The sequence below is a fragment of the Sphaerodactylus townsendi genome, linkage group LG05 (assembly GCF_021028975.2).
Source record: "Sphaerodactylus townsendi isolate TG3544 linkage group LG05, MPM_Stown_v2.3, whole genome shotgun sequence".
Lineage (NCBI taxonomy): Eukaryota > Metazoa > Chordata > Lepidosauria > Squamata > Sphaerodactylidae > Sphaerodactylus > Sphaerodactylus townsendi.
In genome coordinates, this window is record NC_059429.1 from 92,089,033 (window position 1) to 92,113,182 (window position 24,150).

Here is a 24,150-nt window from a genome sequence, read left to right on the forward strand (position 1 = left end):
TGGACAAGCAATTATAAGAATTTTGTGCACATTTATTTTTATGTCATATAACAAAATAGTGTGGTACAGAATGATAAATAAGATTTTTACTTTCACTAAACAAGGCCATGATATATGGTACTTCAATTACATTATGGTTGGAAATAGTTGGTGAAATTTCTATGTCCTGTGGCAACTTTGTGCCAGGGATTTGTCAAGCCGTACATTGAAAGATAAACTAATTTGCCTCTGGTCATAGTACTCTAATGAGGATGAAGACAGGGAATAAGCAGGGAGAGAATGAAACATTTTTGAGGGTTCTGTGAGATTCCAAATCTAATATTTATTTGATAAGGATTTTTTTTCTTCAATCTTTAGGTTCACATCTTCCAAAATACATTGTAAATGTCCTGAAACAAGCCAAGGGCCCATGAAGCATCACGGTGATGGGAAGGGGAGAACCAAATTAGAAATGTTGCCCTCCTCGAAATCTTCATGCTTCCCAGATTCTCCAAGGGTCAGACTATGTGTTGTACAATGATGTGGGTCTGACTGATTTGGCTTAGCACTGTGGCACAGAAGTAGGAGAGGCCCCTGCTTTGCCCCTTGCCATTTTCCTGAGCTGAAGCAGTTCTGGGGTAGAGTTATTTACCCCATTTTGGAACTCCGCGTGCGTAGAATGATTTCTGAAGAGTATGAGCAGAATAATTGTCTTTCCCTACCCCTTTTCCTTTAACTAACCCTCAGCAGATTCCATCCTTCTGGAACACATGGAGTGCTCATCAGGGCATTTTAGGGGATGTATTTCTTTTCTTCTGGTTAATTTACAAATTCATATATTTTAAAAATACGTGGGAAGAGTCCTCAAAGCATTTAGATACATCTACCATGTCCAGGTGGCCTGATTTTATTGCTTTTTTAATTGATCACAATTGATGCTTAAGTATACTTAACTTCCGTTTCATTTTTCTCTCAGTCCCTTAGAGAGAAGTTGAGAAGACTTCTAGCAGGCACTGTTAACACTGATGAGAGATCTTGTATGCCAAGGTATGAATTTCTTTTTGTGTACCATATATATTTATGACTTCTTAAGTGTCATCAGACCATTGATCTGTTTAGCCCAGTAACATTTACTCTGATAGGCCGTGGCTGTTCAAGGCAATAGGCAGAAGTTTTCCTATTTCTGCTACCAGAGATCCTTTAACTGAAGATTAAAGTGTGGGGTTGAACCTGAGACCTGCATACAAAGTATGTGCTGTGCAACTGGATTTGGGCTTCTTCCATATTATGAAATTCTGAGGGGCTAAAGAAGAAGCCGTGGATGACTTAAAATAGTCCACGAGTTACAAAACCCGGCAAAACTAGTCTGCTTTCACTGTATAATTTTTACTGTAATATAAATTTGATATAAACTGTTCACTGATCTTTTGGGAAAGATCATTACATCCTTATATTTATTTAAAGAAATGGTTTGCTTTACACTTCTAAATTTGTAAGTCTTTTTGTATAAAAAACTTTTATTACCACCGCTTTATCTGTAGGTCCAACTTCATTTTTGCATTTGATGCAGCCTTATTGTTGACTCAACAATGAGTGAAAGTTGAAGAAGTTGAGCATACTTAGATTGCCCTTCATAGTTTATAAAATTGTACTCACATACCCAGTTGTGAGACAAGGTAGAGAAAAAGATTTCAGGTTAATGGATATTGGCTAACAGCCATTTAAAACTGTTAGTGCAGTGTATGGGTTCAGGGTTCTTAAGTATTTCATGAGTAGATTTTGGCAGCAATCCAACTTGCATTTATGCACCTGTTTTGTAACCAGTTTTACAAGATAAAGTTACATATTTATTGATAATACTGTGAGCTGGACATCGTTCACCATCAACCTGCAATTTACACTAATTTATACAATCTTGGTCATAATGTTGTGCAAGCAATTGGCTGGTACACTGCAGAAGAGATGCTTACTGGCAAATAGCTTGAGATGGCGAATTGGGATAAGAAGAGTCTTTATAGCATAGGGAATTCAAACATACACCAGAGTAACAGCCAACTTAACCATGGTGGACAGTGGAATTCCTTAAAGCATCAAAGAAGAGTATCAGTCCCCACAGTAAGATATCTCCATCTTTAGATGCATCATGAAGGATCACTTTTATTGGGCATATCTAAATGTCACTCAAAATATTGTCCTGAGATGCAGTAGGCTTAGTTTCTGATACCTTAGAAGAAATGTGTTCATACAAGTGCTTGAGTATAGTTGAGGGGACTCAAGAATAGGGAAACTGTGCCAGACCTGAATGAGTCACAAATGAAGCATCAGTCAAATTTTATAGTATCCTTCATAGATTTTTTTAAAAGATGCAAATCTTGTCTTAATTCCACTGTGATTATTTGTTTCCACTTCCCCTCACCAACCAGACTGCTGAGTCTGTGCAAAAACTGTATACATCCAGTAGTTAAAACCCCTAAAATATGTTGTTGTCTGAGCTCTTGTTAACCGGGGTTTTTTTTTTCTTCTACTACCATCTTTGCTTTTCTTGAATAAATTATTTTATGTAGCATTTCAGATAAGGGACTTTCTGAACTCTGAAAAGTAGATCACTGCTATTCCACTTCCATGGTTACACTGTACAAGGCTATTTATGGTTCAGGTAGGATTTGAATGTGCATCTCTCACATCTGTCAAATGATGTTTTTGTGGATCACATTAGCTCTTGCTGATTTCAAGAACAGGCTGAAGTTTCAGTGCAACCCCTGCCAGCACTGCCTTCAGCAAACCACTTAATTTTTTTGTAAATATATTTATGCAATATAAAATGAGTATCACTGACCTATATCTCTAGGCTGCCAGTTTGAGTGCTCTAAAATTGTTTGGAGCTATTCAGCTGCTGCGCAGTTATGGTGTCTTGGGACTCTTCTTGTAAGATTGGGTTTTTAATATAATTCATTACAGTTGGCCAGCCTTTCATGTCAAAAGTTCATGGGTGATCTTTACATTTCCAACAAGTATATTAAATCCATTTATCATCATGCAATATGTAGTTTGTTGCTATAGTGTGTCACATTATAATTTTTATTTACCACTTAGATTAAACGTATCCAGTTCTGCTAGGGGTCTTAAATTGTGGAAGGATAAATATCAGAGGGTTTGCATGTCAGTGAAAGTCTAATAACTTAGTGTGTAAGATGCAGCAAGACTGACAGAAGTCTTCATCTGCTTAGCACAAGTTAAAATGAAACTTTGAAAAATTAGCATCCCAAAATCTGGTCCAGGCAGTTGTTGGCGAAGTAGTAAGAGATAGTAAAGACAGGTCATACAGATTAAAGTCTGGAAGTTTGTATGCCTTTGATTTGGATGAGAAAAGTTAATAAAATTAAATGTAGATTTTTAAAAAATTCATAACATTTTTGCCTGTTTTACCCTGGAATGTGTTCACTTCTGCCTTGTGACTGATTTGCAGGTGATATAACAGTTCAAGGGAAAGGCCGGCAAGCACCTTGTGGCCAGTTTAGACATCATATCATACTAAGCACTGGATTAACTATAGTTTAGAACCCAGTCTTGCCCAATTGCCTTCTTTACCATAGCCCCTGTCTTTTGTTCATGTCAGTGATTTTCTGGATGTTTTTGGTGGTTCTTCCTTCTTTTTATCCCCTAGAAAACCTGAGACAATCCAACCCGGTTCCACTGCATTATTGTATGTATGAATGTCTGTGAAAAAATAGACAGTTCTCCCACTGTGCGGAGGACATCTTGTGGGTGTTTCTCACCATCCAGTTGGGGAGGCAGGAAATAACTTTTTTCTCTTTTCTGTTTGGTGTGAGATCGCCAAACAGGAGCAGCAGTGGCGAAGGAGGTTAAGAGCTCATGTATCTAATCTGGAGGAACCGGGTTTGATTCTCCGCTCTGCCACCTGAGCTGTGGAGGCTTATCTGGAATTCAGATTAGCCTGTACACTCCCACACACACCAGCTGGGTGACCTTGGGCTAGTCACAGCTTCTTGGAGCTCTCTCAGCCCCATCTACCTCACAGGGTGTTTGTTGTGAGGGGGGAAGGGCAAGGAGATTGTAAGCCCCTTTGAGTCTCCTGCAGGAGAGAAAGGGGGGATATAAATCCAAACTCCTCCTCCTCTTCTTCTTCTGCTCCTCCTCCTCCTTCTGCTCCTCCTCCTCCTCTTCTCTTCCCTCGGTTCTTTTCCTGCCAGCAAGGGGACAACAGTGTTTCCTAGATTGTCTTCACTACTCTGCTCTTACACTCTGGTATTCTGTTATTGCTATCTGCCTTTTTCCCTCTATTCTATTCCTTCAGTACAACTATTCCTTCAGTACAACTATTCCTCTACTTGCTAGTAGTTTACCTTTCGCCTCATTGTTATCTTTATTCTTTTGTATCACTCCTGCAGTGGGAGCAGAGTGTGTGTCTGAGGAAAAACCCCGCGTGAGTGTCTGAGCAAGCAAGCCTCTACTCATGACATTTTCCTCTCTGAGGATGATGATTGGCTAAATGCCATAACACCTGATGGAATTTCTTACCTTGGGAGCAAGTCTCGCTCAGCTACTCCAGTCACTGTCAAATTGACAGCCAGCAAGTGCTCTTCCAAAGGTACAGCCACCTCCAAACTGAAGGGCCCAAAGGATAAGCGTTCCGAAATTGCAAGTATGCCAAAATGGTGATTGCAAATCTCCACTCCAACAATTAAGCCATTGCAGGGATCTCTAGTGGCAGAGCTGTTTTGGCCACTCCAGAAGAGTTCGCACCTCTGGTCTCCTTGGAAATACAGGCGGGCGTAAAAGAAGGGGATAACATACCTGTGCCTGGGACCTTCTCCTAACTTCCAGAAATGTATTCCTTCATCAGGGACACTCTACAAGAGCAGGTCTTGTCTCTAATGCAGAGAAGTATGCTGGGGCTGGACTCCAGAACAGAAAACAGAGCATATCCTGGTATTACACTAGTCCCAGATTCCAGGGATAAGGGAAATACCTTTGGCCAATCAAAGCAGCCCACAAAAGACCCTATTCTGACCTAATGTCCTTCAGGACCTGGGGAGATTCCAGAAGAAGGGAGAATTACTCTCCCAGCAGGAGGATGGGTCAGAAGAGGTACAAATCCCTAAACAAACTGCCAGTTTTTTAAAAAGTGAGGACTTTAAATATCTTCTTAGCAAAACACTGGACGCCTAGAAATAAAAAAAAAACTTTTCAGGGGAAGGTGAAAAGCCAAAATCTAATCTGAAGTCTGCTCACGTAAGTGACACAGAATTCTCACCCAGTTCAGGGACAGATAGGAACGTTTTCCCTCTACCTCAGTGTTTTGAAAGGCAACTAAAAGCTAAATGGGAAAAGCCAATGTCTCACAAACAATTCCCAAGTTTTGTAAAAAACAAAAACAAACCCTATGACTTACCCATTTAAACTAACAGCATTTCACAGGTACCATTGTGGTAGCCCTTTGGACATTGGGACTCCTGGCTGAGGAATGGACACATCAGAGATAGCCTGAACAGAACCTAGCTCAGTGCCAAGTGCATGAGATCATTGCAATGTCCATCTGGGCAATGGCCACAGCTTCTCTCGTTTCCAAGGAGGCTACTGTATGGACTCAAAACCACCACCTCCATGAAGGTGTCTACAGATGCCACCCTGGATGCCCTTATCTTTGCATCTCAAATCATGGCCTCAAGAGAAGCAGGGCGTAATCTGCTGTGGCTTCGGGTCTAGTGTATTGACTATCATTTGAAAACTATTGTCTCAGCTTACCCCTTCTAGGGGACAAGTTATTTGGAGACTTTTTAGACAAAATCCTGGTGTAGGGCAACGACAAAGTCAAAGCCTTGCCATTCAGTTTGAGATGCCAGAACAGGTACCCTGTCACACACCCTACCTCTTGGTGTAGTCATCAACACCACGGTTCACAGGGGTTTTTTTTGCTCGAACAAAAAGTGATCAAGATCAAAGAACAAGTCCTACAGGTGATAAAATCAAAATCCTCTCCTTTGATTACACTCTCTTCTCTGTTGGGTATTCTCCTGTCCAACATGGATACCATACAATGGAGGTGACTTCATTGCCAATCTCTGCAGCAACTGCTTTGACTGTGCCAGGAACAGATTGCAAGGTGACACAACATGTTTCTGACAGTACTCCTGGAAGTCAAGACTGACCTATCCTGGTGGCCCAAAAGCCTCCAGTGTTCTCCAGGGAAAATCATATTGGGCTTTAGCACCCAAAGAAATCTTCATGGATACCAGCCTATCCACCTGGGGAGTTCCGGCCCAGGAATGATGGTCTGCCCAAGAAGCATCTCTTCCAATCTTCTGACTGGAGATGAGAGCAATCTGCCACACTCTTTTAATGTTCAGTACAAAGGTTCAACAGTCACATGTTTTTAATTCGTACAGATAGTGTAGCCACAAAGGTTCACCTAAATCATCAAGGGGGTTTGCGGTCGTCTGCAGTGCACAAAGAACCTCTGAAAGTTCTATCCTGGGTGAAGAATAACATTGTAAGGAACCTCGAAGGACCCGAAATCAAGTAACTTGGAATAGTTCTTTATTTCATAAACTTCAATGATCACGTTACACGGAATGCGGATTCTCACCTTCCCTGGAATAGGCGGCCTCTTTTATGGGCAATTCAGTTCCTCCCCGACCTCCCCTACACAGTTCCCACGATTGCAAGAAAAGGCAAGCTTCACACACGTATACGATAAGCGCAAACAGCAAGGTTAACTGGGCACTCAGCCCAGACCGTGGAATGTTCCAAGGCCAGAATGCCTGAGCAGAAACACACATCAGAAACACACATCAACCCCCTACCTTACAAACATACTTTCCATTTATGCAGAACACATCCAAGGCATCAAGAACACAAAGGCAGACTGGCTCAACTTCAAGGACATTCAAGAGGGGGAATGATAATTGAAAATGGACCTGTTTCTCCAGATCTCCCAGCAAACGGGGCAACCCAGAGTGGATCTCTTTGCTTCCCCGGACAATTCATAGACCAAGCACTTCTTTGTACGCTTCATACAGGGGCTTCTATTTGCCTTTTCTCCTTTTCCATTTTCCCCCAGAAATTTTGAAGAGAGAAGGTGGAGCGATAGTACATTTGAAGAAAGATAGTAATTGTTCCTTATTGGCCACGATGTCTGTGATTTTCCACTTTGCTCCAGATGTTTATATGACCACCAGTGTATCTCTTTCTGAGCAGGGTCATTCTCCATCAAGGTCAAGTTTTGCATCGGAATCCATCCAGATTGAGCTTTACCACGTGACACTTGAAAGGAGATCATTGATCAAAGACGGGTTGAGTGAAGACGTCGCCAGCACCATATTGGTGGCACAACCTAAGTCCAGAGTGTGAATATATAGCACAGTTTGGAAAGCCTATGTGAGATGGTCTCCAAGAAAGAAACTTAATCCCTTTCATTTTATGTATCTGTCTTTACCTCCCTAAATTGAATCTATAAATAAGCCAAGAAAGAATTGTAGCATATGCATTCCATTATTTCATTATGTTCCTTTTTTTAACAGTTGTATAAAATAATCTTCCTAAAATTAGCTTCATTTGCATATGCCTTAACACTGTTGGAAATTTTTAATATCTGAATATAGAACTTCCTCTTTGGTATTAGTTAGACTTTCCCCTCCTGTATCTCCAGTGCAAAGCTGTAGCATCATAAAAAGAAGGAAGTGAATGTTGCTACTCAGGCAAGTCTTCAAGCAGAACAGCATTTTTGCACTGTGCGGGAGGACATGTTAGTATGGGAGATTCCCACCAATTATTCAAGGAGATGGGTCTTCATTCCAAACTTCCTCTCTTCAGTGGTGGGGGTCACATTTCCTGCCTAGAAGAACAATGCTAAAATCTTCTCTCTATTGGCTAATAATAATTTATTCCTAGTTCTGCTTCTGAATTTTGAGACTTTCTCTTCAATCAACAATCCAGTGCTTTCTTTACCATTTGCTTTCCTATCACTTTGTTAAGAGGATAAAAAAGGAAAAGAAACTAACATCTCTGTGGTCTTAACTCAGCTGTAATGGAAGCAAAGGCAATAACAGGCACATCTATGAATGGCTTACTTTCCTCTCTGGAGGATTGATATTCCCCTTGATCTTAAAAGCTGGAAGCTGGGATCAGCCCTTCTCAGACACAGCTACTTTAATGTTATGGTGAAACAGGCTTGCTTTTGGCTGGCAGGCCCTATTTCGCACTCTGCACACCCCCAGGAGTTTCCAACTTTTCCTGGGGAGGGCTAGCTCTCTCTCTGGGTATGCTGCCACCACCTGATAATTTGAGGACTGCCCACTAGGGAAGATCAGGATTTCCCAGCTTCCTTCCCAAATGTGAGGCCTCGGTCTCAGTTTCCCCTTGGTTCCCCTCTCCTGGGTTCCACAGGGTAGATTAGAGGTCCTGGAGGAAAAACTGCTCAGCCTTCCTCTATCTCCTATTCAGATAGCATGTTCAAGGCAGTAGGGCATACATGGTACAGAGAACTGTCCTCCACATTTAAGGTTTGACAAAGTATTTATTAAAAGTAAAATAGTCACAAGAACCTTTTGGCACCGCACCAGATGAGGCAAGGATTAACAAATCAGAAGAGATAAAACGCAAATCCCCTTTCTCTAACACTAATACATACCCTACCTAATAGATGGTGGAAAGCAGGGTAGGTTCTTAAAGTTTAAACAGTTGCAATTTGGTAAAGAGCTCACATTACTTGGCTGAACACATGGTCTAGAAAATGGCAGCTGCCTTCCCAGTTCAGGGAAGTGCCTTGCTCTCCTGCCGAAGGACCTGAGCAAAAGAGGCCTCGCCTCTCTCTTCCCCTCAATTTATCAGATCTCAGACCCCACCCTCCTTTGACCAGGTCAGGCTGGGTCAAGATATCATTTCCCCTAGGTCAGGTAGTACTTCCTGATATTGAGCTGGGATTTCTAAGTCCTCCAGATCTATGCTACCTGCTGGGAGGGGGGAAGGAAAGAAAAAGGAAAGGAAAGGGGGGAGCTAGTTCTCCATAAATACTGTTTTGGATATACTGTCGGAAACATGGGCTGGGGGTGAGTGATGTGAGATGCTGTGGCCAAGTAGCATGATCTAGTCAGGAAGGAAGAGAATTGGGGTGGGGATGTTGAAGAAAATCCCCACAAAGTGGAAGAACAGAACAGCACTTAGAGAATGGCTCATTTTTCCACCTTATGCATCCATGGCAATTCAGTCTCTGTTCACATTTTGAGATTTCAGCATCATATATATTGCCCTCCTGCTCACCCTTCTGAAGGTGACAAGGAAGTTTGGGTCTGAGGAACTTAATCTTGATCTGCGGGATCCTCCTCAGCTGTGAAGATCTTAGAGCTGCAGCCTGGTTGAGATATTGGCAGGGGTTCATGAAAGGTCCCAATACTTCTGCACATATTGGTGCAAACTGTTTGTCTTCTAATTCCAGCCTAGATATACCTAAACTCTCTCACACATGATCTATCATTATCTAAATGGGACTTCAGATTTATGTTTGTTCATGGTCTAGAATTGCTTATAAACATTTTTGCTCATTTCATACGCCTTGGATTTAGTATTAGGGGGGGGGGCCCTCAGCCAAGATTTGTATGAATCAAGATATTGTTCTGTGATACTGATGAAGATTCCAGATGTGCAGTGAAACCATAGTTTGTATGGAATATGCTGCTGTGACCTAATTGTTATCTTGGGAACAGAGGTTGAAAAAAATGACTCAACCATGGTTTGCTTCATACAAATCCGCTTTAAACCATAGGTTCACAGTCATTCTGGTCTTAATCAGGTGTAAGGTATTCAGATGTAAAAACCTTAACCATTGCTAGATATAATGCCTTAAATTCTCTCTTCAGTGGCCCTGCAGTAGAAGCTGTTATTTCCCATGACTTGTTTGACCAGGTCAAATTGTTATCACTGTATCTCAAGATGTGGTGTCTTGTCAGTTGCACTTCCTCCCTTCAGAGATTTTCCTGGCACCAAAATTGCTGAGTTTCACACAATGAACAAATATATATTATTTATTCTTTCTTCCTTTCTGTTTGTCATCCACTCTTGCGTTCTTGGAAACTCTGAATGAATGTTGCTACATGTAATTTTATGCTGCTTTCGCTTACTAGGAGTCTGGTTAAATTGATTTATGATGTTTTCATGATGCTCTTAGATTTATCCTCGGCCTTTCAGCGATAGTGCCTTTTGAGTTTTAAGTGCTTTTACCAGATTGTTGGGAGCAGAAGATAAGAGTGTGCAGTGTAAAGATTTTAAATAATTCTTCATTTTGGCTTCAGACTTCCATAATTTTAGGTGATAGTGGTTTCAATAACAATGCTTTTGGCTTAGATTGTGAAACTGGGAAAAATTTTTTTAATGGTTTTGACCTCTTACCTTAAACTATTATTTGGATGGACAGATAGACAAACAGATGGAGAATGTGTGAGAAGAGGTGTAGACATCACATTTAGATATATTACAAATAAAGAAAAGCATTTCTGAGAGTCTCATGAGTCTGAGATCTATGACATCCGGTCATGTTTCTCTCTTGTCACTATGGAGACTGTTCTCTGCTGTGGATCTTCCTTTCCTCTGTTGCTAGCGTTCTCACAAGTGCAAGGTCAGTGTTTTTCAAGAAGGCCTTAGGCACATGGAAGTGCTAGCAGCACAGGAAGGTAGGCATGGTAGTGGCTGGAGACAGGTGTAAGGGGAACAATGTCACAGAATCCAAGCCAGTGTCTCGGATTACCTGCTCCATTACAACTAATAGATTCTTGTTTGAAAAGTCCCAACTTCTTGTTATCAATTAAGACTGAGCACTTATGCCTCAACAATCTTCCAGTTCTCGATTAGGCTACGCTGGGCTGTCTTTTTAAAAAAGATCAACAGCCCCGTTTGCCCGGTTAATGCAGCCAGTGTCTTCAGTGTATTGTGTGCACTGTTGCCTGGAGTCTGGCACATTAATAACTAAAAAGGCTTTTGTTACTTGTATGTCATGCACAGCGTTATCTCATGAATCCGATGAAGTGGGTTCTGATCCACAGAAGTTCATGCCTCAATTCATTTGTTAGAGGTACCACAAGAGTCTTTGTGTAAGCGGCCAACAAAGCTGCCTTTTTGGAATTTTTGTTGTGTCATAGAAACCTTGTTACCTTAGTTTTGGGTAGGGCAAGCACTTTGAATTAGTTCAGTTACGGCACTGTGTTTGAGAAGGGGCTCTTCCATGTTCTTGCTTACCCCCCCCCCCCTCAATATTGCCAGGCCATTTGACCTTTTGTCTACATAACTCTAAAGCTTCCTGTTTAGATAAAGTTAAGTTATATACAGATTTATGGGAAACTGCTCTGAGATAAAATGAGACAGAGATGAGGCACAGATTAATGGCTTTTCTCAAAAGGGTACTGTTTAAGTACAGTGGTACAACAGTGAAGGGAGAGAAGTTGGACGGAAAGAACTCTGGGCAGTATTATCAGGAGTTTTCAGAGAAGGCACCCAGCCAGAGTCCTACGGTCATGGCTGCTGAAGTTTTCCAGACAGACTAGCTAGAAATTGTTGGCTGTTGGTTTTGCAGGCTCTAAATAATGGGCACCATTCCTTCAATATAACCTGATGTGATCCAGCTAGTTCAAGGAAGGGTTTTCATTTAAGCAGCTGATGAATCTTCTGATTTTCTTCAAAGCAAACAACTGAAGGGGAAGGCCTGGCTTATAGAGGGTTTCAGGTGCTGCAAAATACCTCAGCAATCCTCTGGCAGTGCTGCTTAACTGTGGAGATGCTTGAACATTCTGCACCTGCTCTTGTGATGATATTTGCAATTTCTGCCAAAAGCTTTATGGCAATTACCTAATTAAAATTCCCCTGTTCCTGTGAGAAAATGAGTCCAGGTGGTGGTACTTTACACATGGAAACTGAAGCAGAGTTGTAAGTACATATGAACAGCCCTGCTTCTTCAGACTGGTAATTGCTTTCTGGAGCTCTCTAGAGTCTATCCAGCAGTTCTCTTTTTCCTGATTATTATTGCAGCATAGTTTTTATAACCCCCATGCCTTCCTAAGTGAGAAGAAATGGGCTTCATAGTGCTTCTGGCTTAAACAGCATGCCTCCTGAGTGTTTCCACTTAATAAATCCTGTACTGATCCTGTTTATAGTTAAGACTGGCAGTTGTTAGGTTTGATAGCAATTAAAATGTTGAAGGTCAGGCACAGATTTGGACTAGTGGGGATTACCTGGACCATGCTTAATATCTCTAGTGCATGGCCAGTTTGGGTTTTTTAACAACAACTTCAATCAGTGCTCCTCTATGCTGTATTACAAGCTGCTTTAGCTTGTCATGCTTCTTGAGGGCCTGCAGATAGAGCAACTTGTCTCCAAAGTCTCCTGGGACACAGACCTGACTGGATCCTATCAGATAGAATTCTAGGCCCTGCCCTTTGCTTGCAGCAATCTAATGCATAGGAACTTGTTTGGCAAAAGAGACCTTTTACTTAATCACTGTTGGGGCATCTCTCTCTCTTTTTAACATATTATTTTGTTAAAGAGATTGCACAGTCAAGCTTGGGTCAAATCCCTTTTCTGGTCTTTTTTTAAAAATATATATAAAGATAATTTCTTATCCCAGAGGTTAATAAACAAAAGCCCAGGGTTTCGCAGGGTTTTTTGTTTTGTTTTTGCAAATCTATTTTGTCAAAGTCATCTTATTTCCCTTTTATAAGTTAGTTTTGTTAGAAGTGTGCACAGTCTAAATTTTTATACCAGTCCATAAGTGATGATGGATTCCTTGATCTTCATGTATGTTCAACATACATTCTCTCTACTGTTGCCAGAACAACTGGATTCAAGTACAGTAGCACCTTAGACACCAACAAGATTTTTGGTCGTATAAACTTTCAAGACTTAAACCTTCCTTCATCATCTGTCAAAGGGAACTTTGAATCTTGAACACTTATATCCCCAAAATCGTGTTGATCACTAAGGTCCTATTGAATTTGAAGCTAACTGGTCAACTACAGAGCAACACAGCTACTCTCAGAAATTGTCTTCATGGAAGCTACCAGAACTGTGATCAATTATGTATAGTACATAAATATATGTTTCATATTTTGCTTCAAAAAAACCCTGCAGTTAACTTAAGGGGAGATAGGTCCAGAGTCCACACAGCTGCCTGACCCAAATCCAGATTCCAACACCAGATCCACCTGGCTTTCTGCCTGACTTCCCAGAATGGATGAGCTAGAGGAGTCCACTTATTGGGAGTGGCCACGGAACTGGGGCCCAAGATGTCACAATGGAGGCATTAAGGAGAGGCTACGGGGTGAGGCAATGGCAGCCGGCAGACAGAAGGGATGGGGCTGATTTCATTGGGCTGCACCAGGAGTAGCTTGCCCCAGGAAAAACCTCTGGAGTGTCAGGAAGCTTCCTTGATGGCAGATGTGGGAGCTAGCAGGGTGTAGGGACCCTCCCTGACTGGCAGTGACCTTGGGAGTGCCAGAAAGGGCAGAGGCTGAGTTTGAAAAACACAGGAGGGGGGGAAACTGTGGGAGAGCCTGCTGAGTGAGTAGCACCCCCACCCCAGGTGGAGCACATGCAAAGGTGAGGAAGAAAACACTGGGGATCAGCAGGGAAATTTTGCAGGGGTGAATGGAATGAAAAAGGAAATTAAAAAGGAGACCCCTGGACCATGCTGGGGAGGGAGTGAGCTGGCTATGCTAGAGTATGAGAGCAGGAGGCACCAGCCAGAAATGGTAGGAACCAGGTGATGCAACTCCCTCCTCTCCTGAAGCCTGGGAGAGACCCCATTTCCCAGCAGCAGCATAGCAACTGACGTTGGGCTCAAAATTGGGGCCTCAAAGTACCCTGTGGTATCACAAATCAATAGCCACATTTGTTGTCAAGAAGGGACAATTGTCAAAACGTATGGGTGTTTTTTAAAAAAAACTTAATCAGCAAATCTGATAACTAAAAGAAATTAAAATTGCCAAAAATATAGTATGTTAATCAAAGGTATTGATTTGAAATACATGCAATTATTTTAAAATATAGTTTAAAATATATCAGTTACATGATTTGTCTCAATTTTCCAGAGATCCAGATTCTGATTTATTTAAAACAAACAAACACACTGCATGTTTTCACCCAAGGTATCTCACTACTACAATGCCAACAGTATGCCTTCAAGCTTTCCAGCCCCCAAATGCTATCTTCCCTACCACACTGTCAAATTAGACAGATGTAAGTTGAAAAGAGTCCTTTGTAAGCCATTTCTTCAAGAAGAACCAATGTGGTAATTGTTTAGAACTCCAATGATCTTTCCATAGTTGCCAGCCAGCAGAGTAATTAGCAGAGCAGTTGACTCAAATTCTTGCACAAGCAGGGAATTGTTGTCCTCATGACCTTCTAACTGAATGACACACATGGACACCAGTGGAACACTTGAACAATTGCTGCGGTTGGTGTTATCAGTCTGCACACATCTATATGTGTAATGTAAAAAGGAACTGCTCCAAGGAGTAGATTAGATTTGACCTGCTAGGTTTTGGTCTCTTATATGCGTAACCAGGCATAAAGCTTTATCTGATGAGAAATGCCAGTTCTGGGGGAGTGAAGTCAGTTTTTGCAGTGCCACTGGCTTTCTCCAAGATTTTAGAGCAGCAGCTCTCTCACTTAGGCTACTTTTTCTCTATGTAGCCCGAGGATGCTGAACTGCCTATTAGAAGCAGCGTTGACCATAACGTTTAATACTATGCATTTAGTATTTCATTTCATATTTGCCTTTCTGCACCTTGCTGCTTCTGCCCTACTGTGTCCTTCTTGCTTCTCTAGGGAGTGTGGCAGGGACCAGCCAAATGTGCCCCCCCCCCATGACTTTTTAAAGTGGCACCTGGGTCGTATGCCCCCTCTGCTCCCCCTCCCATATATGCCATTGCTGTGGTGGCAGGACTTGAATAAAGGCAGAGTGATGTAGTGGTGTAAGCCCCTTTGAGACTCCTTACAGGAAAGAAAGGTGAGGTATAAATCCAAACTCCTCTTCTTCTTCTTTCTCCTCTTCCTCCTTTTTACTGCCTCTCTTCTGTAGTTGCCCCAACATCAGCTATTCCCATTTAGTTTCTCTTATACTTCCCTGCCTAATGAGCAGCTTCACACTTGCTGTCCACGTGCCATTATGTTGCATTTGCACCACTGTTCAGGTTTTCCTTTGTTGCTTTGGGAGGATGACACACTGCTTCACCCCACTCATGTTCTGCAAGACGCAATCCAGTTACTTGGGCAAACAGTACAGCTTGTGTTTTCAAAGACTTTCATGGACAGAATTAACTGGCTGTTGTGGGTTTTTTGTGCTGTGTGGCCATGGTCTGGTAGATTTTGCTCCTAACATTTCACGGGCAGCCCACTGCCAGACGATGGCCACACAGCTCAGAAAACCCAACACAGCCACTACAGAGTAGGATCGCAGTGGCGAAAAGTTTTTCTTATATGCTATATTTTTTTTCTTATATAGTAAAAGAAACATTACCTTTCAAGGAATACCAACCAATGTAGGAATTATGTGGGAGAAGCTCATAAATCTAGCAACAATGTTAGGTTGAATGTCTGGAAGAACTTGACTGCTCTGATCCCATAGCTTTTGCTTTTCTAAATCCTTACTTGGGAGCAAGGCTATCTTGGAGAGGGGTTGAAAAAATAATTAACAAGTGATGTCATAGCTTGGCCAGGCTCATTCGTTGGGGCAGCAAAGGCTGGCTTATAAATGTAAACAGTGTTAACATTGTTTATCGTTGGTTTTGTCATTTTCCTTATTTGTCAGCTAATCTTGAAGAGAATGAAAGGTTTTCTGGTACTGAGTGTAATGAGTACAGAGATTTCCATAAAAAGGCACAGGGATTGCTTTGAGGAGCAGAAAGGTTTTTGAGTTGGCAATGGTAAGTGAGGCCTGTCCTTTTACAGAGAGAAAATATTGACCTAAATCATTCCCTATTGGGGATGGGAAAGCAATCTCTGCCTCTTGCAACTAACCACTATAATTTTCCTGCTTAATTGTGCATACTTCTGTTCAATTGAGTGTGGAAAAAAATAAATTGCATAAGCAAGTATTAATGTGTTTTGAGAGCAGGATTTCAGGGAGGGCCTCTTTCTCGGTATTAAAATGTGCACCAGCTTCTTTTTGTCTTTACTATGGCAAAGTTTTACATACTGGAATTGAGATTAGTGCCACTTGATTTTAAATAATGTGAACATTTTTTTTACTATTCTGTGTAAAGAAAAGAGTTGCAACTAGCCAAATGCAACTAGCCCACTCAGCCATGTGGCTTGCTAGGTAACCTATTTTTACCCACCATACAGGCTTGTTGTAAAAACAAAACAGAGGGGAGACTTATGCATACCACCCCAGATCCTTGGATAAAGGTTGGAATAAAAACAGGATTGCTACCAGTTGGTTGTTTTGTTTTGTTTTGCCATACCTTCTGCTTTCTGTCTAATGCCCTTCACTGTGATTTTTAGTGCCCGTCCCCCCCCCAACCCACACCCACCATCATCCTTTCCATTCTTGAAATGCAGCCATTGACCAACTTGTTTTTCAAATATTTTGGTAATGTGAATATTTAAATGAGAATAGATATATGCATCATAAATACAGAGGAATGTAGTGTTTGTGTTCAGACTGATTTCATACATCCTCTGATGGTGTGGTGACTTTGGCGTTCTTTTTAACCTCCCTACTCCTATAGCTTGATATGTATGAAGTTCCAGGTTGACTCCCTGACACCCCTAGCTGGCTGTGACTTAGGACACAGTGGGCAGTATTGGACTAACTGAACCAGCGGTATGATTTATTGTAAGGCAGCATCTTATATTTACCCCAGAAACATGGAGAAAAATTAGTTGGGGGCTGAGTTTCTTATGCTACATGGTAGATTGTCACTGAGCTTTTCAATTTAGTATTCCTGAGTTTTCTCCCCATGATCAGTTCTAACCACAATTTTCAAAGCAGTTTCTAGCCTTGGTTTGAAGCATATTATAGTTACTTTTAACACTAATGCAGACACGATGCTACCTTGTGGCTTGGTCCAGAAATGAAAGCAGAGTGAGAAGGACCATTCTTTTAATCTCCTGGCTATTTGGAAATGTTATCTGATCTAGCCTAGTTTGGTAAATAAGTTAGGGTTGGGGCTGTGGCTCAGTGGTACAGCACCTGCTTTGCATCCAGAAGGTTCCAAGTTCAGTTCCCAACATCTCCAGTCAAAAGCATCAGGTAGTGGTAATTTAGAAGATACCTGCCTGAGATGAAACTGTAGAACTGCTGCCGGTTCGAGTAGACAATATTGGCCTTGATAGACCAATGGTCTGACTAAGTGAAAATTGCTGCAGGCAGACTTGAAGACCTTGGATAGAGCATTCTGCTTGGAAGAATAATTGTCCACTTAAACTGATGACTTTACTGTATCAGCCTTGTGGCTTTAAGGGTAGCCTTTACAAGAATGTGGTTATACAGCCATTTGGGGAAATGCATGGTATAGTTACTAACAATTGTGATGATGATTTCATAAGGAAAGACTTTAACTTTGATTTCCTTCTCTTTTTCAGCTTGTCAGTATTTGAACAGACCACATCATGCGTGAGTACAAGCTAGTGGTCCTTGGCTCAGGTGGCGTGGGGAAATCTGCTTTGGTGAGTCATATCTTCAGAGAGAACTTCTAAACTGTCCTGTCCCAAAAGCAATTTTTAAGTCCTCAACCTGGCAATATATTGGTATTCCAAGCACTCAATAATGAACTCACGGATACTTAGATAAGAAGTAGATGTGGGAACAGAGTTTTAAAATTTTGTGTTTGGGAATTCTTAAAGAGTGAGGAACTCCTACTTAGTAATCAGCCTGTGTTCTGAGATTTTGAACAGTTAGGCTAGGGACGGCTAACTTCTGTACTAATTGGTACCAGTATGTTTTTCAGATAGCTGTTTGTAGAGTGAAACTTTAAAAGTGTGCAGCTGCATTTCCCATGGGTAGTTAAATTCCCTACATAAAGCTGGTGCTTTCTAGCTGTAAGGCTATCCAGTGCTACATGGCATATGTGTTCACAAGTACACTGGAGATTAGAGAGATTTTGTAACTACTGGAAATATTTTTCCCTAACAGGTAAATTGTGTGTTTGGGATATTGAACAGCATTGGCTCAAAGCTTGTTTCTGGTTCAGAGGCTACGAGTTGGCTGTCCCTGTTGTGGCCAGTTTGCCAATGGTTACTTCATTAATACTTCTTGAAAAACTTGTGATTTTTTTCATCTTACCATCCATTAGAAAAGTTGGGTTGGAATTCATACAGAAGTGACAATGGGGTAGGACAGATGTTGGTTATGGAAGAAGATAAATGGGATGCCATGAAAAGTTGTGTCATGTGCTGATAAGCTTTCTTCACAGTTGGCTTCTCAGTTGAGTTTCGCCATGTGCTGCAGAAAGTCTCAGTCTTTAGCATTCTGTCAGGGTTATCACTTTCTTTGGTAAGCCATACCCATGCTCTCTTACACACTGCTAGAATCCTTGTTTGGGCTAACAGTATCCGAAATACTGAATCTAAATTGTTGTTGGAAGGTTAAAAATACCATACTTTGGATGCTGGTAAACATTTGTGGTTATTTTAAATTAGAAATCTTAAATTACTATCCCCCATGTTTGTTCTCTTCCTGTTTAAGTGACAGCTGAGTCTCCTAGAATAAAATTAGGCATGTGAAAAGCTGATCTTAGAGCAAGGAATTATATGTGGTGTGTGAGGGGTCAGGTAGTTGTGACACACTGTGGTTGGGGGGTTGCTGTTTTCTTTGACATTGGAATTAGGTCATCAGACTGAAGACAGCATGAGCAGGATGGGGAAACCATTTTTACTGGATGCCCACACACTGTTTTAGAGAAATAGAATGGGGGGGGGGGGGGGGGAAAGAACTTGCACCTGAAAGAACATGTCCTTTTTTATGGAGTAGACGAAGCTTTTGAACTTGAAGGCAGTTAGGTTGCTTAATGCTGTTAGGTTTGGAGATGTTGTATGCTCCTGACAAAGGCACTATCATTTACTGTTGTGTAAATAGTAGTGATTAGGGTTTCCAGAGAGCAGCTGGTACCCAGCAGAAGACTGTGGGGTGGGGACTTAGGGGGCACCATTATTGATGGCTTGACATTGCTTCTGGGGCAGACCTAAAAGTGGTGTCATGCCATCAATGTGTCCCTCTGATATTCACTGGAAATTCTCTGGGCTTATTTTATCTCATCATTTTTCCACCCCAAAACAGCATCACTTTCAATGTTATTTAACTAGGAACCCCAGATTCTCCCTTTAAGGTGGATTTAAAAGGAGAATTTGGGTTGTCTAGTTTAAACACCATTGAAAGTGATGCTGTTTGGGGGTGGATTCCAGCATCACAGTGGCTGCCCAGGGGGCAGGGGGGCACAAAACTCAGATTTTGCACCGGGCTCCATTTTCCCTCTATGCCTCTTCCCAGAGGGGAGGGCAGAAGGAACTGCCGGCTGGGAGCCCAGCTGGTGGGGAGCAGGGGAGAGCAGGGCAGGGCAGGGGAGTCTGCCGTCCCCGGCCTCGGAGAGCTGCTTTTATAAGCGCTAGGCCAGGGGCGGGGCTTGGGGAGGTGTGGCCATGCCCTAGGGGCGGGTGTGGGTGTGGCCCCACCCCCGAACCCCCCCCATAAAAAATCTATACCTACGTCCCTGTGGGCTGCGGCAGGAAAACGTGGCAGCCCTGATAGTGACCTAGTTCAAAGGGATGGAATAATGGGCTGAAACATACTTGAGTTTCTAAAATGTTCTGTCCTTGGTCTCAAAGCAGCTTTTATTAACATATTTAGACCACACCTTTCCCTGTGGCTCAAGGCAACTTAAAAGTTCCACTTTAAACATACAAAAAATAATAAAACCTCTAACAACTACCCTCAAAGGGGCCTACATCTCATAAAAAACCAATGTAGCTGTTTTAAAATAGTCGTTGTGTTCCTGCCTGCTGATGTTAAATATGAAGCAGTTGCCGTCTCTAAGTTGTTTTCAAGAGTATCCCTCATTACAGTAGTCCAACCATGAAGTTACAAAAGCAAGAATTATCTTTTCTACTGGAGGCGGGGGGTATCTTGATTGGGTGTCTTCTTCATTACTTGCAAGGAGGCAGGAACCACTTAACAAAGTTGAAACTCCCCTTCCTGTGACGTGCTCCAAGGCGAATCACCTCAGTATTCTTTCCTGCCTGCAAGGAGTGCAAGGTTTTTTGCGCAGCTCCCCAGGGAACTTCCAAATTCAACAATTCAGTGTGTTTGTGTGTGCCTGTGTTCCCCGTCTGTCTCCCCCCTGCCTAATGTAAGTAAGTGGGAAGGGGAGGCTTGGACAGATTTAGGGGGAACTTAGTAAGGAGATCCTTCTCGAGAGAAAAAGGCTTCCCGCCATTCCGCCGGCTCCCGCCTTAAGATGGCGCAATGCTGAGAAAACGTGCTAATGCAAATTAAACTTATGTATACTTGGTGCATCTGAATTAGGATCTTGCCTAAGAAAGTGCATGCTACAGTAGATTAATCTTTAGATAGTAAAGATCTCATTCAATGTGGGAGACCCAGGTTCTAATCGCACTCTGCCATGTAAACTTGCTGGATGGCTTTGGAACAGTCAAATAATTTCAAGCTAACTTACCATTAAGGGTTTTGTAAAACTGAAATGAGTGAGAGGAGTCAATATAAGCTGCTTTAAGTTCCCATTAAAGAAAAAGATGAAAGTTTGCTTTTCCTAGAATTTGATGTAACTAGTATATTGCAAGTCCTGTTACATAAACCATGTGAAATACAGAATGCTCTGAGCTGTTAAATAATGAACTGGAATTTGTGTGCTGTTGCAGCTTCTACAGCTCTGCCCCTCTCTGCCCTTAAACTTTGGGCTAGTTCCTTGTAACCCCCATTAACAACTTGCCCATGGCTTCTTAAACAAATTAAAATTTCTAATATTAACTGCAGATTTGACTGAGAATCACAGCCTTTCATCAGAAGTATCTAATCTGTGTCAGATTTTGATCTTAATTATTGAGATGATTGTGCTCATTGCTAACCTTATTGGCAGCTGAAAAGGTTTTCGGAACCTCCCATATGAAAAATAATTTCTAAGATAATAGTGAGTTTCCATTGTGATGCTGTGCTAGGAGATGCCTTGATATTCCTTGCTAACAGTGTAGGTTGAGTTGGGGTGGCACAATAATTTCTTTTAGAGCATCTCCCCTCCCTCCCCCACCCCAGTCTCAGGAAAGAAAATTGTTTTCTCCCTGGTTAAGAAACCATTGACGCATTCAGCACTCTCCAAAATACAATGATGGCCTTTGTGGATAACCAGGTTCTCAAAATGTGAAACCACTTATTTAGGAGCATTAGTGCTTGTGTTTTTGTCACCTTGAGAAACATCCTGGCTTTGACCCTGAACAAAATTGGGCTGCTCTTAGAGAATGCTTGTGACTTCTAAGAACTGGTAGAAAACTGTGAGTTACTGTAAAAAAGGATTTTTGCTATATTTAAAAGCGAACTGTACAATGATTACTCACTATTTAGATGTTTAAAAATATGAGAATATGCACAGTGAAACTTTTGCACTAAAGAAGGAGCCCGAACATCCAAGGCACCCACTCATTCTCCCCCTTGAGGAAATGCTTTCAAGCAGCAAGCAGCCATGGTGCACTCTAGAGTCCAGGATTCAGGTAACTTCTTGGTGCTCCTGCTGATCAATAAAAAAAAGGGGGGGGCACCTCTGCTTGTTGGTGCCACAGGTTGGCTGGGGGTGCCTTTTTTCAGGAGACTATAATGAAACACAGGGTGTACAGATCTGTAAGCTTTAGGCAAATCAATTTCCAGTCACTTCATTTATAATTCATGCCCATTTAAAGGGCCCTAAATAATGGTGGCCCAGCTTGCAGCTGAGCTGTGTAAAGTGCAGGTTCTTAGTGGAAATGTAAACCACGTCACCCACTTCAAAGCAGACATTCCTGCACTTTGTCAGCCTGGGATTTATAAGCCTTGTAGGTATGGGGCCAAGATTCTTGAATGTTCTCCAGCCAGTCCTGCAAGTCCTTCGGCCCCTCCCCCTCAAGGAAAGGTAATGGTTTCCTCTCCTGATCACAGACCACTTTGAAAGTGGATCGACCAGTACTCTGATGAACAGAATTGTTGTAGGCATATTCCGCAAACAGCAGAAGGTTGGTCCAGTGGTCTTGATGATAATTGATATAGCTCCTCAGGCACTGTTCCAGCACCTGATTTTCCACTCTGACTGGTCTTTGGTCTGTGGATGGTGGGCAGAGGTTAATTCATGCTCAACTCCTAACAGCTTCAAAAAGCATTGCCAAACCATGGACACAAAACTGGGCTCCTCTGTCAGAAATTGTTTTGCTTGGAACCAAATGTAGTCTATAGATACAACTCACAAACAACTTGACTACTGTGCCATGGGGAGTTGCTTTAAGGGGCCTGTTTCGAAAAGGAGTCCACCACCACCCAGATCACATTTTTTCCTTGGCTGGGGGGCAGGTCAGTTGTGAAATCCATTGCAATCATCAACCAGGGTTTTGAAGAGCCTTTAAAGGTTTAAGAAGTCCCTGTGATTTCTCTGGGATCCGTTTGGTCATAGTATACACAGGGCACCCCTGCACATAAACCTCCACATTCTTCCGTAGAGTTTTCCCCCCAAATTATCTGTGGGTCAAATGTAAAGTCTTAACAAAACTGGAATGTCCAGCTGACTTGGAGTCCTGGCCAACTGAAAGCACCCATTTGCACAGAGTTTCAGGGACATAGGCCCCAGACCACAACAATCCATTCCTGCTCTCCAACATCCCTTTGAGGAGTTCTGTTGCCTGATCCACTGGAGTGCATCCTGAATCAGTTGCTTCTGAGGAGCCTTGCTCTGGTCCTCAATGTTGGACAGCTTGACTTCCCTTCCTCACTTGGGACAATGGATTTTTGGGCTTGTATTTGGCCATCAACCCTGTTCCAGCTGGTTTGGGGTGAATGCCATGTTGACTGCTGCCTCCCATGTGCTGTCGTACTGCTGAAGGTGGGATAAGGCATCAGCCAGGAAGTTGATCTTCCCTGGGAGATACTTTAGGCAGAAATTAAATTTGGAGAAGAACAAGTAAGAAGCTAGCAAAGAGAAACATCCCCAAAGAAACAACCCCACATCCTGGTTGGGAGAAATGACAGGATTGGGCCCGAGCAAGGCCAGGTCATGACAGGTGTTACAGAATGTTGTAGGTGCATAAGAACTCCCAGCCCATGTGGAAAGATGCCTCTTTTGGGTGTCCCACATGTGAAGATGCCCTCCCCCTCACAGAGAAAATGAACCTTAATTACTTACTGTGAAGGTTCCTTCTGCTCTGAAGAAGGGCTTATACATACAGTGCTCATACATACAGTGAAAATACTAACAAATATACACTAACAAGTTGCCTCAGAGAAAACAGCAGGAGCGTAGTGAAAGTGGATGCTACACACTGGCAAAATCACAGACAGTTTCTCCCCTGCTAAACTATCTCTGCTTCCGTGAACAGAGAGGTCTATATAGTTTCCATCAGTCATATAGTTGAGTTCTAAGTTACAACAGTTATGTTCCAGTTAGCCTTTATAGCTGGTAAAGTTTTAAATTGGCTAGCAACAGCCTAACGGGATAAAAAGCAGAAGCTTAGTCCTGCCTCCCTGCACAACCAGTGGGAATAACCCATGTTTGAAGATGCCCTCTCTTCCTCTAAGCAGAAGGAACCTTCATGGTAAGTAATCCCCATGTAGAAGGTCAGACAGTGCCTCTCTCGTGTCTCTTTCTTTACAGTTACATGCCATTCTATTGTGAAAATCATGAAAATGCCTCAATCTGTTCTTCTTAGGAAGTTTGTCAGATAAAATACTTCTATTAGATTGGTTACATACACAACTGGAAAGAAGAAGTTTTCAGCATGAATACTTGTTGGTTTCCATGTCTCATTTGGGGTTTAAGTACTTGAAGTGGACTTCTGCATCTTAAATCTCTGTGTTAATCATTTTGATCCTCAATCACCACTGAATAGGCCAGTTGCTTGTGAACAAGACTGGGAGGAATAAAATCAAAGCTTTCTGCTCCATAAAACAGCTACCCAATTTAGCTTATTGAATTTGCAGGCAAT

The 24,150-nt window shown here is 42.1% G+C and overlaps 1 protein-coding gene across 2 annotated transcripts in view; it reads left to right on the top strand.

Moving 5' to 3' along the window:
• The window catches only part of RAP1A (RAP1A, member of RAS oncogene family), a 101,547-nt gene that overhangs the window by 58,892 nt on the left and 18,505 nt on the right, over positions 1–24,150 (top strand). The window contains exons 2-3 of one of the 2 annotated variants that reach the window (XM_048497372.1): positions 956–1,026; positions 17,569–17,652. In XM_048497372.1, the coding sequence (XP_048353329.1) occupies positions 17,596–17,652 (57 nt within the window). In that variant the 5' untranslated portion in view covers positions 956–1,026; positions 17,569–17,595. The remainder of the gene's footprint in view (positions 1–955; positions 1,027–17,568; positions 17,653–24,150) is intronic. The other variant, XM_048497374.1, reaches the window with a different exon arrangement.